The 18,671-nt window shown below is 34.3% G+C and overlaps 1 protein-coding gene across 3 annotated transcripts in view; it reads right to left on the bottom strand.

The window, feature by feature from the left end:
- Positions 1–2,017: 2,017 nt before the first annotated feature.
- Positions 2,018–18,671, bottom strand: part of LOC143227818 (uncharacterized) — a 43,203-nt gene continuing 26,549 nt past the window's right edge. The window contains exons 10-23 of one of the 3 annotated variants that reach the window (XM_076459081.1): positions 18,101–18,460; positions 17,354–17,761; positions 16,610–17,011; positions 15,621–15,830; positions 15,122–15,367; positions 12,874–13,233; positions 12,127–12,534; positions 11,392–11,793; positions 9,961–10,320; positions 7,204–7,572; positions 5,646–6,023; positions 5,210–5,401; positions 4,718–4,927; positions 2,018–2,969 (exon numbers count right to left, since the gene is read on the bottom strand). In XM_076459081.1, coding sequence (XP_076315196.1) covers positions 2,755–2,969; positions 4,718–4,927; positions 5,210–5,401; positions 5,646–6,023; positions 7,204–7,572; positions 9,961–10,320; positions 11,392–11,793; positions 12,127–12,534; positions 12,874–13,233; positions 15,122–15,367; positions 15,621–15,830; positions 16,610–17,011; positions 17,354–17,761; positions 18,101–18,460 — 4,520 coding nt within the window. In that variant the 3' untranslated portion in view covers positions 2,018–2,754. The remainder of the gene's footprint in view (positions 2,970–4,717; positions 4,928–5,209; positions 5,402–5,645; positions 6,024–7,203; positions 7,573–9,960; positions 10,321–11,391; positions 11,794–12,126; positions 12,535–12,873; positions 13,234–15,121; positions 15,368–15,620; positions 15,831–16,609; positions 17,012–17,353; positions 17,762–18,100; positions 18,461–18,671) is intronic. The other 2 variants (XM_076459084.1, XM_076459088.1) reach the window with 2 other exon arrangements.

Raw genomic sequence — 18,671 nt, 5'->3', positions numbered from 1 at the left:
GTGAGACACAGAGTGGAAAAAAAAATTAAAAGTACATATTACTTTGATGGATAAGATTAATTATTATACAGATAATATAATGACAAAGAAGGAAAACAGTTACAGTCCCACAGGGCCGCTGTTAAGAAGCATAAATAATAGTGACTCCTAAACACTCAGGGTGAAGACAACACAGAAGGAATAGAGAACCTATGAAAAACAAAAATACGTATGTCAGAAGTTAGAGTATTGTGAAGAATAACTATCAGAAGACGAGTAGAGCAAAGTCAAAGGTAAATGGATTTAGTGGTTAGAACATTTAATTCGCAATCTGAGGGTCAAGGGTTCGAATATCCACTACCGAAAAAACTCCCTTTTTCGACCGAGAATGCGTTATAATGTGACGGTCAAGTCCACTGTTCGATGGTAAGTAGAGTAGCCCAAGAGCTTACGGTGGGTAGTGTCGACTAGCTGCCTTCGCTTGAGTCCATCATTAATAAATTAGGGGTGACTAGTGCAGAGGGCTCTCGAGTAGCTTTGCATGAAATTTAAATCCAACCAACCAATACCTGGTAAAAGTAATAGCAAGGTAACAAATAAATATCTGGTTGAGAGTGAAAGTGTTACAAAAACCTTTCTTTGTATGACATAAGTAAATGAAAACCTTAAGAATTATGCCGTCTAACTTAGAATAGTCCAAAACTTTTCTATCTAATGAAAAATAGCGTAAAATCTAAGTATATTTGTTTATAGTATTTGTCTTTACAATTTACATCAATTGAGCAAAATCCGGGTTTTAACCTTTAGAATTACCGCTGAGCAATTGGAGAGATAGAGTTATTGTACAAATATTTTAATTTAATAACATTATTCATTGCAATTTGCCATAAATATTCAAAACTCTGCAAACCCTAATACAATAGCTTTCCATGTTCTATAGTAAATGAAATTTAAAGTGTGAAATTCAAAGACCTGGTATGGCCAGGTGATTAGGGCACTCGACTCGTAATCTGAGAGTCGCGGATTCTAATCCCTGTCACACCAAATATACCCACCCTTTCAGCCGTGGAGCGTTATAATGTGATGATCAATCCCTTTGTTCGTTGGTAAAAGAATAGGCCAAGAGTTGGCAATGAGTGGTGATGATTAACTGCCCTCCCTCTAGTCTTACACTGCTAAATTAGAGACGGCTAGCGCAGATAGCCCTTGTGTAGCTTTGCGCAAAATTCAAAAACAAACAAACAAACAATGAAATTGAATAACTAATAATTATTAAAGTAGTGTAGCAGATTAACTCGTTATCAGCCTTTAAACATGTTCATTAACATTTCAAACTATGTATATAAACGTTGCTGGTCAATTTCTGTAGTTTTCAATTACTAAGCATTAATCACAATTACAGCTTTCGAGGCTTATAGTACACTGACTTAAGTTGACCAATAATAATAACAACTGTTTCTTGGCGCGCCAGTTTTATATACCAATCACGCGAGATTCTAGTACTTTCAGCAATGTTGGAAAACACGCTAGTGTTTTCGTGAAACAAATGTTGTTGATTCTTACTCTTGAGAATCTTGTACAAATTTGGAGAAGAGGCAGGACTTGTGCAATACACATCCAACAGCATACGTCACATGCATCAAACTGAAACACACATAGGTATAAGCAAGTATTACCTTGATCTGCAAGGAACTAATATTCCAAGTAGAATGTGACCAATAAAAACGTTTATATTTCTGTCTCACTTTTTGGAATCCAATAATATTTAATATATTACATACGATTCAGTTCTTTTATTTATAGGATTTATTACTGTTTTTTTTTCGTAAACCCCTCATACATTTACACATCTTTCAAACAAAAAGTAAATTATGAAGAAAATGAGAAAAAAAGCAAATGAAATAAAAGTGTTTTTGATCTACGCATAATTATTATTTTTTTTTAAAATAAATGGTTTTGAGTGTATTAAGTACGAATGAGGTATTAGAATATTAAGAACAGACATTCAGTGTTTGATAAAATAATCAACGATGAAAACTGTATTTAAACTTTTATTTTTCTTATCAACAAAGAGGAGGAGTACAAGGCATAGTAAATACAAATGACTAGAAGTACACCATTGCGGAACTCAAGGAAGCTGTTAGGCTTAAAAAATCCACAAGAGACTAAGACACCTACATAAATAAAATTATCTACAATATTGTTAAGAAATATTTATTTACTATTTAAACTACTCACTATTTCATATTTTATTTTATTGGAAATTGCTTTCAAAACTAAAACACCTTCGTTTTTTTTATTTATTTTTTGTCAATTAATGCAGCTTTACTGTATTTGGGCACTGATTTCTAAGTATTTAGAAATATATATAAAAGCGTAATAGTTAGAAATTAACGAACTTTTCAGAATTTCAATGAAAATACTGAACCAATTTATTAAAACTGACAGGTAGAATTTTCTGTATGGCAATATTACCTCATCAAATTATTTGATTAGAAAACATATATTTCAGTTGTTTTTAAACACATTCAAGTTCTTTGCGTTGCTTATAAAAAGTATAAAATTTTAATTGCCGTAATCTATTATCGTAAGTTTTTAAAATGTTTATAAAGTATCTAAGGAAAGTTATAAGGATAAATTACATCTCTGAAAACTAGCATATATATTGCCAGACTTTCAGTTTTAAAATTATCACGTTTAGCCTTTCTTTCTTTATATGAATAACGTAGCAAAATGTGAGCATAATTACAGTATTATTGAAATAGAAAGTTGTTTTCAACACTGAACGTTGTATGGAAAATCACACACTTGTATAGCTTCGTTAAAATAAAGCCCAGAAGGGCACATCTGCTCAGCCCTTGACACTGCTCCACAGTTGATATACTTTGAACAGTCAGAGGGACTGCGAACTAACCCAAAACTTCGTCTTGCACAAGGATCAGCAGGTTTAGGAATAATTGTAGAGATTTCGTTCTCTGGTGGACCACGTTCTGAAATTAATAAAATCTAGTTTTTACATGTTGAATCACAATCAAATGTATTACTAACATTAATACCTTTAATGGATGAATAAGATTCCTAGAAAGTTTCGTACTTTAAAACAAAACTCACTTACAGTTTTTAGTGTTGAAACTAGCATTGATAGGTCCTATTTGATAGATGAAGTTCAAACTAGAAATTATTAGCTTTCCTACTGCAAGATTTTAACATTAGCTCCGGCGTAAAGAATTGGTTTCAGTGAGGATATTTTGCAGATAACCTGGAAACCAAAGCCCCGTAATTAATTCTATTTTGTAAGATTCATGGGTTTTGATATAAGAATTTTTTTTTTAATTTCACACAAAGATACTTGAGGGCCATCTGCGCTAGTTGTCCCTAATTTAGAAGTGTAAGACTAGAGAGAAGGCAGCTAGTCATCACCACCCATCATCAACTCTTGGGATACTCTTTTATCAACGAATAGCGGGATAGAACGTAACATTATAACGCCCCCACGGCTGGGAGGGCGAGCATGTTTGGTGCGACCGGGGTGCGAAGCCGTGACCCTCGGATTCCAAGTCGCACGCTTTAACGCGCTTGGCCATGCCGGACCAAGAAAATTATATCATAGTCTTGGACATCAAATACACACGATGCAAGTAAATTAATATTGATTTCTACAAGCTACCTACGTTGGTGGCAACTAATAATACATACCTGGTAATGAGCATGGCTATTTAAACATAATAACCAAACCATATCACTTATAATGACTAGAATTCGTACGTTTATCAGCATATGTCGCCTAGAGACACATAAGCTGGCACCACTTTCTCGACCACTAATTGGTAACTTAGCCATTAGAAAGCATTTCAGAAACTAATGTTTATCGGTTTGCAAAGGAGTTTCTGTTTATGATTGTGTAACATATGCAGAGTTTAGTTTTGTAGTTAATAGGAGTATAGCTTCTCACAGATAAAATATCATCTACAGATGTGTAATCTTTGGCTGTTAGCAAGAAGTATCTTAAATAGCTACATGTTAAAACTTAGGAGTTTAAATTTCTAGGTGTTCACACACATAGTTTATAGTTATATTACGACATGAATAATATTTTTATGAGTTTTAACATATAGTCCCCAGGTGGTATAGCGGTAAGTCCGCGTAATTGCAACGATTCGATTCCCGCGATGGATACACCAAATAACCCAATGTGGCTTTACTATAAAATAATAAACTTATCATACGTTTCATGAAAGCAACATTTTTCACTAATCATTTTAATATATGAGGATTTAAAGTCTGTTAACACTTAGAAGAGTGCCCTTCGAAGCTATGCTAAGCTATGGAAAATTTTAATCTATGAATCATAGTAACGTATATTTTCAACAGCTAACCTATATCTTGAATGATGTTTATTCCAGAGACATAAGAAGATGGAATTTTTAATTATTAATTATTAAAATGTTAATTCTACATCCTTTACAAATTATATTACAACCAAAAGTCACTTGATCCATATTAATTACAGAAATAATGTTTTTAAAGTTTGTCCAACCGAAATACTTTTAGCCAATAATTTGGCTGTAATTCAGGAAATATTGCGGGTTATGTCTGTTTCCACCATTCTTGTAGTGAAAGGTATCAAAACAAAAAAAAAAATCAACAGTGAGAAGTTTTGAATAATAAATTGTAGAATTAAAGTGTCTGTTTACAAATGTGTTTCTGTTTAGTTTGTTTGTTTACAGTATTCACTCACCTATAACAGTGCAGTCATAATTCTCAGGTCTATCGCACATCATCTTAATAGCATTAAACTTGAGACCCGCTGGACATATCTTCTTACAAGTCCTACCATCAACAGTGCATTCGTAGAAGGTTCCGCAATCGTGAGGATCGGGCACTCGACATGCGCAGGAAGGACACTTGATGTTCGGGTTCACCTCACAGATCGGATCAGGATCTGGAACTTCACGTTAATAACATAGAATATTAATTGCATTTTATAAATCTATAGTGTTGTTTCTTAATGAAGTTAAGCCTAAAATCAGGATTATAAAAGATTGAGAAATAAAAACAAGTAAATGTTTTACCGACAAAAGACTTGTGAAAATTAAGTAATTTCAAACTAAAAGTACCCCAGAATACAAGAAACATGAGAAGTTTACAATGCTGTTTTACTTTAAAGCTTCCATTGCACGTTTTATATTGTTATTTGACTAACTAAATCTTTACAAGAAGCTTGTTTTACCTGGGTCAACTCCACAGTCGTTAACGTTCCAAGGCCAATCACAGACTTTGAGACGAGGATTGAAAAACAAGGACGCAGGACAGTTCTTCACATAGGAAAAACCATTAGAACAGTGGTAGAACTGACTACAGTCGTCCTTCTTGGCGAAAAGTCCATTCACTTTTTTACACACTGGGTCCTTACCTACTTTTTCTAATGAGAAGAGAATGTAACACTTAAATCGTTAACTAAGAACAGTATTGTATGCTCTAGAACACAAAGTATAAATAATCCCTTTTATATTCATCTATTGTTATTTTAATGCAAAAATATAGGAGAAAACACTTTTAAACATACCCTTTAACACTTTAATAACCGAGGGTTACTAGTACTAAGTACATAATTAATATAGTTATTGATTATTCGAATTAAGTAAATAGTTTTTTATTATAATTACCACATCCACCATTATCTGATATGCAGGTCTTCCTAAGCTCGTCAAACCTCTGTTCCCATTTACACTGTCTGATAAATGCGATGCCGTTGATACATTCCACATATTTATTGCAGTCTCCAGGAAAGATAAATTTGCCGTTCGGCATTTTACAGAGAGTGGGGTCTCCGACGTTTGGACATTCAACGTTGTATAACTGGTCACACATTTTAGTTTCTTGGTTGAAATACAGGTCTTCAGGACAGTACATCTTTACTCGCAATCCATTTTTACACTTGAAGTAAGACTGACAGTCAAAAGGATTCAGGGAAATACATTCAGGACATGGGCATATTGGGTCTTTCGTTGTTGGCTCAGCTGAAGTAGTAGATGTTGGGCAGACTAAGAAAAAATAAAGCTCAAAGTAATTCACTTTTCAGTAGTCTAGCAAGCTAGTACATATCATACAATAATTTAATAGTAATATAAACTGGGTGTGAAACGATGGATTACTCATTTTAGTTTAAAAATAATTAAAGGTCTATGTTACAGTTATGAGTAAAACACAAATGTAATACTTTTCTCTTGACCACGCCCCACAGACTGCCTTGTCACATCACAAGTAGATCTCTATTTTCGTTTTTCAGTCATTATTTTACATCTAATGGTGATTCAGTTCTGTCTAAATCTTCTTGTCTATTATAGACGTAAAGAAAGATTGCTTGCTTTACTTTTCTTTGCGCAAAGCTACATAAACAGATAGATATGTGCATGCCTTGAATTCATAGACTATAGAAGGAAGTCAGTTAGCCAAGTGTACCCATTACCTACTGTTAACCCATATTGCGGAGTGCTTTCATTTTTATTTTCTTTTTCTAGCAACGCGAGCAATAATTCCTCGAATATACAGTTCAGGCCTCTAAAGAAGTCGGTTTGGTTTGTTCTGAATTTCTTGCAAAGCTACATGAGAGCTATCTGCGCTAGCCGTCCCTAATTTTTCAATGTAAGACTAGAGGGAAGACAGCTAGTCATTACCACCCATCTCCAACTCTTGGGCTACTCTTTTACAACGAATAGTGGGATTGACCATCACGTTATAACGCCCCCACGGCTGAAAGGGCGAGCATTTTGGTGCGACGAGGATTCCAACCCGCGACCCTCAGATTACGAGTCAAGTGCCTTAACCACCTGGCCATACCGGGCCTAAAGAAGTTGGATGAATAATACTGATAGCGACTAACCAATCATGTTATATTATCACTTCAATGTTGTAAATGTATTCTTGACGTCTAATAACTTGAACTTACGTTTTTATAATTCATTTCGCTACAGTACATCCCATACTATATTGTATTTTTTTAAACAATTTAATTTTTTGCTTCGCTTGATTTGCATTAAGTAAATGAATAAAGCGTCCCAACATGTTTGTCGTTGTTAAACAGTCACTAGAAAACGAATAAATATTACAATTTACATTGATTAGATAAATGCGTATTCTATCACTATAAGTTTTTGAACACCCTTATTTCAAAATTTGTATACTATGGTACGATAAACTTCGTTTCTACATTCGATAACGTACCGGGTATAGATGAATCGCACTGAGCAACACAAGGCCACTCACAGCGTTTTAGGACGTGGCTCCAGTGAAGCCCAGCTGGACAGTTATGCAGAGTTCCTATTCCATTGGAACAGATCCAGAAAGTGGAACAATTCTCGTCATTCTTGAACATACCGTTAGGTGTTGGACAAACAAATTTGTTAATTTTACAAGTGGCATCTTTTTCAAGAACACAGTTCTTCAATGATGGTTCAAAGAGTAAACCTTCTCCACACTTGGCGTGGTAAGATCTTCCTGCCTCACACACGTAATATCTAGAACAATCTTCCTTGTCCTCCATGAGACAGCAGTCACATTCGTTACAAACTGGATTTGGATCTCGGTCTCTTTCTGTAGTACACAAACATCCACATGAAGAACCAGAAACATAACTGTAAAACGCATATATAAAACACTTGCCTCTGGCTAAAATAATCTTACAATTAAGATTTAATATTCTACACCACCACTACCTTTAAACCAGATAAATGATAAAACACACAAAACACTTAAAGAGCCATTTCAAAGCTTTTTAATAGGCTTAAGTTCTAATTCAGAAATATATTCAAGCTAAATTTTAAAATTTGAAAAAGAACAACATAATATTTTTCTCTTTAGCAGAATAAAAGTTGTGATATCTAAAAACACTGCAGTATATATTTTTCTGTCTGATACACCTTATAAGAACGGAAGATAAAGTCCTATCTGGTTATATCATTCTCACGCTGTTAAGATGTTTTATTTCCCCATTTAAAATATTTTCTAAACAATACATTAAGGTTTACGAACAACTAAAATACACAAGGGATTATTTTATATTCGTAGGCAGTTTATTTAATATGTCGTTTATAAACCAACGACATTGAAGAATATTTTTCGATCTATATTTAATTATTTAATGTTCAAAATAAATAATTTTATTAACACAAGATGAATGTTCATACACTTCTGACGGCTTATTCGTTTGTAATTAAGCACAAAGATACAGGTATCGAATCTTGGATTGTACCGTTGTAAGTCGGCTGTGTCACTGGGGTCGCTTCTGAGGGGAAGAATCACCTAAATTATTTATTGTTCGGACTTTTCTTTTTACAACTGAAGAGCATTTTAAAGGAAAAACAGCGTTTATAATATTACATGTATATTTGTGTTTTACATAACTGTAAAACATATATATAAAACACTTGCCTCTGGCTAAAATCATCTTACAATTAAGATTTAATATTCTACACCACCACTTCCTTTAAATCAGATAAATGATAAAACACACAGAACACGTACAGAGTGTTTGCTAACTATCTGTGTGTGTGGTTTAGCAAAGCTACATCGAGCTATCTGCTGTATTCATCGAGGGGAATCAAAACCCTCATTTTAGTGTTGTAAATCGGAAGACTTACCACTGTCCCAGCCGGAAACTTGCTAAGTATAAAATGTATAAAATATGGTTCTAATAAGCATGGCTTACGTGTAATTGTGATAAGTACAAAGTTTGTTTTTAAATGCTGCTAAAGGTGTAAAATCTGTTATTGTAGTTGTTACAAATAAACAACAAATTATAATTTGTGTCACCGAGTACAATAAGTATAAAAAATGTTTGTTACGGATGTAAGTTAAAATTAACCATTTTAACCATACCGGTTTGTTTGCTTGTTTGTTTTTGAATTTCGCGCAAAGCTAAACGAGGGCTATCTGCCGTCCCTAATTTAGCAGTGTAAGACTAGAGGGAAGGCGGCTAGTCATGACCACCCACTGCCAATTCTTAAACTACTCTTTTATCAACAAATAGTGGGATTGAGTGGTTAAGGCACTCAACTCGTAATCTCAGGGTCGCGAGTTCGAATTTCCATCACACCAAACATGCTCGCCCTTTCAGCCATGTGAGCGTTATAATGTGACAGTTAATCCCACTATTCGTTGGTAAAAGAGTAGCCTAAGAGTTGACGGTGGGTGGTGATGACTAGTTGCTTTCTCTTTAGTCTTACACTGCTAAATTAGGAACAGGTAGCGTAGATAGCCCTCGAGTAGCTTTGCGTGAAAATTCAAAACAGATCAAATCCTTATAACCAAACTATTTTAAAGACAACATGATCAAAATTAGTACTCTGTTGTTGTTTGATTCATTTAGTACGAGCTAAACGATTTGTTATCGTAAAAATATTTTCACATATTTTATTGAACTAATTTTTATAAAGAAAAATCTTGACATTTACGAAATAGATGTTTTCTTTTTTCAAATACGAAATTCATAGAACCAAGAAACATAAAAAGCAAGTGAAACACCATTATTCATTTGTTGCTCAAGAATCGACAGAACTGTTTAATAATTCACTGATTTTATCCTTCCATATTCAGAACTGTTTAATAATTCACTGATTTTATCCTTCCATATTCAGAACTGTTTAATAATTCACTGATTTTATCCTTTCATATTTAGAACTGTTTAATAATTCACTGATTTTATCCTTCCATATTCAGAACTGTTTAATAATTCACTGATTTTATCATTCCATATTCAGAACTGTTTAATAATTCACTGATTTTATCCTTTCATATTCAGAACTGTTTAATAATTCACTGATTTTATCCTTCCATATTCAGAACTGTTTAATAATTCACTGATTTTATCCTTCCATATTCAGAACTGTTTAATAATTCACCGATTACGCCCACCCTATTTCGGAATAATTTAATAATTCACTGAGTATACCCTTCCAAATTTAGAATTGTTTGATAACCTACCACAACCAGCTCTTTCAGGCAGATCACATGACTTCAGGGTAGGATTGAAATGTAGTCCTGCCGGACAGTCCTTGATTGTAGCAAAATTATTATCACAGTGCATGAACTTGGCGCAATCCTGATAAGGAAATATTCCGCATGGTTCCGGACACGTTCCTGTTTTCTCACAGTCAACATTCTCCTCGAAGTCACAGTTCTCGATACTGGGGTTGAACAAGAGTCCAGAAGGACAGCGTTCCTTGTAAGATTTTCCGTTTTCACACCGAGTGAAGGCTGCACAGTCCTTGTCGTCAGGGATAAAACAACATTCACACAGGTCACATATTCCGTCAGGTTTGGGAGGTTTTGTTGGAATAATTCCTATACACATAATAACGCCATCATTGTAGAAAGAACAAAACATTATTAGTTTATAAATTCTATTGTGTATTAACAAGAGCTTTGAATATAGATAATAAATCCAGAGACATGACTACAATCGTTATATGACCTATTCAAAATCACTGCGAAAGCAGGTGCCTCCTTTTCTCCATTTAATAACACATAATTTGACGTTTTCTTGCACAGTTCTGTGTTTACCATTATTTTACCTTATTTAAGGTGCCTAAATAAACAAGTTCAATGTCTTATATTACCCAATAGTAAGCGATTTATGATAGAATAAAATGTTGTTCAAGAGACTTCACGATATGGCATATAATGGTTTTAATGTTTATACAGCAACTATGACAAAAGCCTTTACCCAGGGCATGTATTACATTACTGTTTTATAATAGATCAACATGATTTCTACTGCAAAATATTATGAAAATAAATCCCCCTACACCTCACCAAATAATATGAAATGTTTGTATCATTGACAATGTTAGTGAACCAGTTTTAGGGGTATCAATAACCAGTTCAAATAAGAACGGTTTTCATAAATTATAATAAACTTATTGTATTGAAAACAACAGGAAAAAACTTGTGACTGAATATATAGAAGAAACCAAATTAGATTCATTATTTTTTAAATTACTGCTTGTAACAGTTGTGGTACAACATCTGTATTCTTCCTTACTATAAAATTTGTAAATGGTAAAAATAAAAAAGATTACTGGGGGACCGGCATAATCCAATTCTCTATTAGAACACTACTAAACATACAAACAATACTTTTGTAAAATCAATACTGTTGCTTGGGCAAAAGTAACTTAACAATAATGTACACAAAAACAATAATTAGAAATAATTAACTTAATGGATAAATAAAAATAATTTAGTTCACATGATTTTCCTAGCAACAATAAAAATGTTGTAGCTTGAACGTTTCGAACTAATAACTCCTAAAGGCGGTATCAGTATGAAGTTGATTATTGTAATTTGTTTAAATGTTTCACCAACACGAAAGCACAACTCTTACCACCTCATACAGCTATTTAAGAAACTTACCATCACATCCATCTTTGTTCGGCCAATCACAAACCTTTATTGCCGGGTTAAAGTGAAGTTTACTAGGACAGTTCATCACATGTGGTATCCAATGGGAGCATTGAATGAACTTCCCACAGTCTTTAGGATGAGGAAATAGGCCAAACTCAGAAGTACAGTTGTAATTCGGGTCTTTCGGCTTATCTTCACAGAGAACATTTTCTGGCAGATCACAGTTTTCCACATCTCTGTTAAAAAGTAAATTACCACGGCATCTACCATGATAAGCGATACCCCCTTCACATCGAATATAGGCCGCACAGTCACCCTTCACGGGTAAAAAGCAACAGTCACAGTCACAGGTTACTTTATCATCAGGTATTTCTGGTTCTGGATCTGGTTTTGTTATGTTGGTGTTGTTTCCTGTAAATAGATGAAACCAAACTACCATATAACAAAATGTTCTACGAGACTGATACAAATGTTATAGAGTTACTATATTAATCCTTTAACTACAGCCATCTAATCTTAAACAGGTAAAATCGCCTTCAAATTAACACGCAAAATAATTTAATTGCATCTCAATAAGTTTAAGTCATAAAACATTTGGACATTGAAAACTTTGAAATATGCAAATAAAAAAATTGATCTAAATAGCATTGTAAGACCTCCGGTAAAACCTACAAGAATACAAAGGGATTTAAATTTACTGTGTGGTCAATAAACTTATTTGAACTTTCAATACACATCACTCACCACAGCCTGCAATCCATGGCCAATCACAGACTCTGAGTCTGGGATTAAAGTGAAGAATACTTGGACATTCCTTGATATCAGGGATATTGTTGGAGCAATGGATAAAGAGGTTGCATTTAGTAGGATGAGGAAAAAGACCGGACGGTTTCTTGCAATGGTTACCAGGTGGCACTGTTGGCTTGTCATCACAGTCCTTATCACATGTTCGGTCACAATTTACATTCTTTGCATAATCACAGTTCTCACTCTTAGGGTTGAAAAGAAGTCCATCGGAACATTTTTGTTCAAGAGCATGGCCATTGACACAAAGTATAAACTTCCTACAGTCGTTAGGGTCAGCAATAGCACAACAATAACACGGACACTCTTTCTTGGCAGGGTACACAATGAGTGGTCTTTTAACTTCTTCTGTCAAAATAAACAATATCTGTAATATTCTTTTTCGAAACCTCAGCAATTATTTGTATTTAAACCAATGTAAACAATGAATTATAGTGGAAACGGTATGTTATTCACCCAAAATTACCTTCAAACGTTAATAAGACTCATGTCCTTTATCAATATAATATTTTTGATGCATTTCGTCATAATCAAAACATTCTTTCATTTATTACGAGGTTTTGATAACACAAGAGTTTTATACAATGATCTAGTATTCTAATCAACTGATTCGTGGATAGTTTTAGGTTAAAAATAAATAAATATAGAAAAATTATCTCAACTGTTAGACTTAAATGTACCACTTACCATCGCAAGTATCTGGCCAGTTGCAGCACCTGGTGTTAGGGTTAAACCCAAGACCCTCTGGGCACTTCATAATCTTTAACTGCCAGTTTTCACATTTTAGGTATTTCAGACATGAGTCTGGGTGAGGAAAGAAACCGTTAGGTTCTGGACATCTTGGATCTCTGCAATCCACCTTATCAGCGTAGTCACAAGTGTCTGTTTTGGGGTTGAAGGCCAGGCCAGGAGGACAGGTCATTTCATAGATTTTATTATCTTTACAAAATTTGTACTTAGTGCAGTCGTTCGTGTCCCGAATCATCGAACAGCCGTTACTACATGTTTGGTTTGATGCTGGTCTCATGGTTGTACTGACTGTTTTTCCTTTAGGAAAATCAAAATTAGTCAAAGAAAATCCTATGTTTATATCAATATTTTGAATTCTAAGCCTGATACAGATATCGCTCTTAAACCTAACTTCCTACAAAAGGTGGAGTACATTATATTTAAATGAATCTGAAGGCGTCAAGTGGTGCCTGGTGCTGGTATAAAATCTTACTTATACAGTATGTGTCTGAACTGCATTTTAGTAATTTGAAGGTAAGAAGATAGTGTTATATCACCTTAAATTCATTTGTTTTAAAAGGTTATGTAATAGCCCTTTCAAATTTAAATTATTCATACACTCAACCATAAAGTTCTCTTCCAATTAGGACGTTAGATTTCCAAGATGAGACTATCATTTTTATTTAACGATACTGGAAAACAACGGATTACGTGTCAACTTGCAGCATCAGCCATGAATATCAAAGTGCGGTGTCTAGTAACAGGTGAGAATTCAACAATACAAAATACAGTGGTAAAAACCTGTGCCCGAGGTAACAGTACCTAACATAATCAAAAAGGATTCCCGTCTGAAAAAGTAGCACAAATCACCAGTGCATAAGCTATATCAACAATATATCCGTTCAACCGTCGTATACCTTAAGCAACTGGAAAATCAAGACATATTGTAGTGTGTTTTCAGGCCAAAGAAACAAGCTGTAAGACACATTGTGTGTTATTTACAAGAGGGATACTTTAGTACTTATCACTACTTTATGCGGATGTACACCTTGAACCGCATATAAAAGCACCACGACACCATAGTAAACTTAGTATATTGATATGGTTCAATGTCGTTTTCATTAGTGCCTCTACCATATTTGGGACAGAATTGCTAACTTCAAAAAGTTTTATCTTATTTATCTTCAAATGGTAGTACTTTATTTCCTTATTTTCTATTTATCTTTTCCTTATTCTTATTTTAACTCGAGAGAGCAGTCTCCTTATCACAACTGTCTGCAGACAGTGAAGAGAGATACAGATGTGGTGTATTGTGGGTGTGACCACACACACACATCGCTCTCATAATTTCTCGTCTAATTGTGTCTATTTCTTATGTGAGACTACCAAATTGGAGGTTAAGACTTATAGATGGTGTATTCCCACCACAGAGTGTGTTCTACTTCTTCAGTCACCTCCAAAACCTAGGATACATTTTATAATCCCACATTGTAGCTTTTACCCGAGAATCAATTTTTGAAAATGCAGCATATTTTGTTTATTTTTTTAAATTTTAACGTTATTTGTTTTGGATAAAATTTATGGTAATCATATAATTAATCATAGGTTGGAATTTGCTGTTTCTAACGCAGTCCTTTTTCATGATTTTGTTTACTTATGTAACTTCATTGAAATATATATCTATACATATTATTTTTCTTATAAGCTCACAGTTTACCTCTTAGGACCATTAAAACAGGTTCTTCTCTTCTAATTTCTAAAAGAAAATGACCCCAATCAATATTTGAAGCTCAGCAGTTACTTCTATTTACAATACCGAAACAAATGTTTCTAGGCCAAACTTAAAGACCTAACACCATATTCTCCTGTTGCAAGTTTCCGCTACTTAAAGCTGTATTTCTATCCTATTCTTACAGCTATTAAAACAAATTTTCTACTCAAGCTGAATCATCTGGTTTATTTAAAGACATTAACATAAGTTTTTATAGAGTATATATATATATACAAAGTCAGTTATCACAGCCAGTAAAGTCGATTGCAAGTTGAAATAAAAGTGTAGAAATAACCACTTTTTGAAAGAAAAACAAACAGTGGAGGAAAAGTCAAATTATTTACATTCACATTTACTTATCTATATTTTTAGGTGATACAGGTTAACGACGGTTACAGAAACAATGATTATAATTTGTTTATGTTCATAACTTACCACAGCCGGCTTCAACAGGTTTATCGCACGTTTGACGAAAAGCGTTGAAGTGGAGACCAGATGGACACTCTTTGCGAAAAGACAAACCGGTATAACAGAAGTAAAACCTTTTACAGTCTTTAGGGTCAGGAAATAGACCACATTGTTCAGGACACCTGAAACAGATGGGTTCTGGTGGAAGCGTCGGTGGTACAGTCGAAATGACTCTTGAAACTGTTGTTGTTTCTTGGACTGTAGTTGTAGTATCTGTTCGGAACAATAACAGATTAGTTCACCATTTCCGTAAAATATCGACCTGAAAATTAAAGGAGAAACCAAGCACCAATTCCTTCTGTAATTATACGTTATACTCTGTACAGCAAATTATTTATCTGTCTAATACAGCTATGTGTTAGCTGTCAAACTGTCAAGCAAGCTTGTAACCCTAATATATCATAATTATTAGAGCAAACACACTGAGACTTGGCATAGAAATCTCCACAGCAATCAATAAACTTACAAACTTTTGGCTTCTCACAGTCAACATTGTCCTCATAATCACAGTTCTCCGTCTTTGGGTTGAACAAGAGACCAGGGGAACAGCGGTCTTTGTAAGATTTTCCGTTTTCACACCGGGTGAAGGCTGCGCAGTCCTTATCGTCAGGGATAAAACAACATTCACACAGGTCACATGTTCCGTCAGGCTTAGAAGGTTTTGTTGGTACAATTCCTGAAAATAAAGATTTATTACACCACACACGTCCCTGTATAAAAGATGTAAAAATGTTTTCGTCAACTATTTTGTGTGATTATTTTGTGAATTGATGTAATAAAGACAAGTATGGATGGCTTCCCATAAGGTGGATGACTTATTTCATATAACTTTAACCAAATATTAACATAGTACTGACTTGATTTATTGATGGAACTGGATAATCCAATATGTTAACAGTGCCTTTTTCTTGTTCTGTTTTAAAACTAGACTTGTTTCTAACAATAGAATAGAAATCACGAAGTTTTGCTGTTAATTGCTTAATTATATACAATAATGACGTATTTATATTGTATAATATATATATAACGTATGATGTTCTGATTGCTACTGATACAAAACATTGTATTATGAGTTTACAATAAAGTATTTAACTGACTTGAGGAGACACGTGTGCCAGAATTAGTTGGACCATTACGTATTTCTCATTATGTTCTACTGAATTACAAAGTTTAAAAGTATAGACAGGTAAAATACATTATACCAATTCAACTTACCCACCTTTAATTATAAACTCTAAATTTCTGGTACTTCTTACCAAAAACTATGCCCAGTAGGTAAAAGTGGATTTTTACATAATAAGTCTAAAATCATTTGATAATGTCATGTGACCTTCTTGTTTTGTTAGTATACTTTCTATTATTACCGTAAATCAACTACAGTTCAAATGTTACTAAATCATGAAACGTTACAGAACAGTACATTATTCTTATTAAACAAATGTTTAAGAGACTTACCATCACATCCGTCTTTGTTCGGCCAATCACAGACCTTTATTGACGGGTTAAAGTGTAGTTTATCAGGACAGTTCCTCACGTGCGGTATCCAGTGAGAGCACTGAATGAATTTCCCACAGTCTTTAGGATGAGGAAATAGGCCAAACTCTGAAGTACAGTTGCAATTCGGGTCTTTCGGCTTATCTTCACAGATAACATTTTCTGGCAGATCACAATTTTCCACATCTCTGTTAAAAAGTAAATTACCACGGCATCTACCATGATAAGCGATACCCCCTTCACATCGAATATAGGCCGCACAGTCACCCTTCACGGGTAAAAAGCAACAGTCACAGTCACAGGTTACTTTATCATCAGGTATTTCTGGTTCTGGATCTGGTCTTGTGATGTTGGTGTTGTTTCCTGCAATTAGATGAAACCAAACTACCATATAACAAAATGTTCTACGAGACTGATACAAATGTTATAGAGTTACTATATTAATCCTTTAACTATAGCCATCTAATGTTTAACAGGTACAATGGCATAGAAATTAGCACTCAAAATAATTTAATTCCATCTCAATAAGGTTTGGAGTAATAAGAACATTTAGACAATAAAAAACTTTAAAATATTTCATAAAACGAAAACGATTGATTTAAATAGCATTGTAAGATCTCCGGTAAAATCTACAAGAATACAAAGGGATTTAAATTTACTTTGTGATCTATAAACTTATTTGAACTTTCAATACACATTACTCACCACAGCCTGCAATCCATGGCCAATCACAGACTCTGAGTCTGGGGTTAAAGTGAAGAATACTTGGACATTCCTTGATGTCAGGGATATTGTTGGAGCAATGGATGAAGAGGTTGCATTTAGTAGGATGAGGAAAAAGACCGGACGGTTTCTTGCAATGGTTACCAGGTGGCACTGTTGGCTTGTCATCACAGTCCTTATCACATGTTCGGTCACAATTTACATTCTTTGCATAATCACAGTTCTCACTCTTAGGGTTGAAAAGAAGTCCATCGGAACATTTTTGTTCAAGAGCATGGCCATTGACACAAAGTATAAACTTGCTACAGTCGTTAGGGTCAGCAATAGCACAACAATAACACGGACACTCTTTCTTGGCAGGGTACACAATGAGTGGTCTTTTAACTTCTTCTGTCAAAATAAACAATATCTGTTATATTCTTTTTCGAAACCTCAGCAATGACTTGTCTTTAAACCAATGTAAACAATGAATTATAGTGGAAACGGTATGTTATTCACCCAAAATTACCTTCAAACGTTAATAAGACTCATGTCCTTTATCAATATAATATTTTTGATGCATTTCGTCATAATCAAAACATTCTCCCATTTATTACGAGGTTTTGATAACACAAGAGTTTTATACAATCATCTTGTATCCTAATCAACTGATTCGTGGATAGTTTTAGGTTAAAAATAAATAAATATAGAAAAATTATCTCAACTGTTAGACTTAAATGTACCACTTACCATCGCAAGTATCTGGCCAGTTGCAGCACCTGGTGTTAGGGTTAAACCCAAGACCCTCTGGGCACTTCATAATCTTTAACTGCCAGTTTTCACATTTCAGGTATTTCAGACATGAGTCTGGGTGAGGAAAGAAACCGTTAGGTTCTGGACATCTTGGATCTCTGCAATCCACCTTATCAGCATCATCACAAGTGTCCGTTTTAGGATTGAATGCCAAGTCGGGCGGACAGGTCATTTCGTAGATTTTTTTATCCTTACAAAACTTGTACTTAAAGCAGTCGTTGGTATCCCGAATCATCGAACAGTCGTTACTACATGTTTGGTTTGATGCTGGTCTCATGGTTGTACTGACTGTTTTCCCTTTAGAAATATCAAAACGTTACAAATAAAAAATGCTTAACCTTACATGTAATTGTCACTTTGTTCACTATACTAGAAATACGATGATAATATGATACGTGACATCATGCAAATGTCACAGTAGATCCATTTCTTATTCTGGTAAGCTCCATAACAAAGTCATATACAGAGCAAGTAAAACGACCAAACTTTTTGGACGTATCTGCATTTC

Source organism: Tachypleus tridentatus, chromosome 1 (genome assembly GCF_004210375.1).
Source record: "Tachypleus tridentatus isolate NWPU-2018 chromosome 1, ASM421037v1, whole genome shotgun sequence".
Lineage (NCBI taxonomy): Eukaryota > Metazoa > Arthropoda > Merostomata > Xiphosura > Limulidae > Tachypleus > Tachypleus tridentatus.
This window is presented reverse-complemented; position numbering and strand designations above follow the sequence as displayed.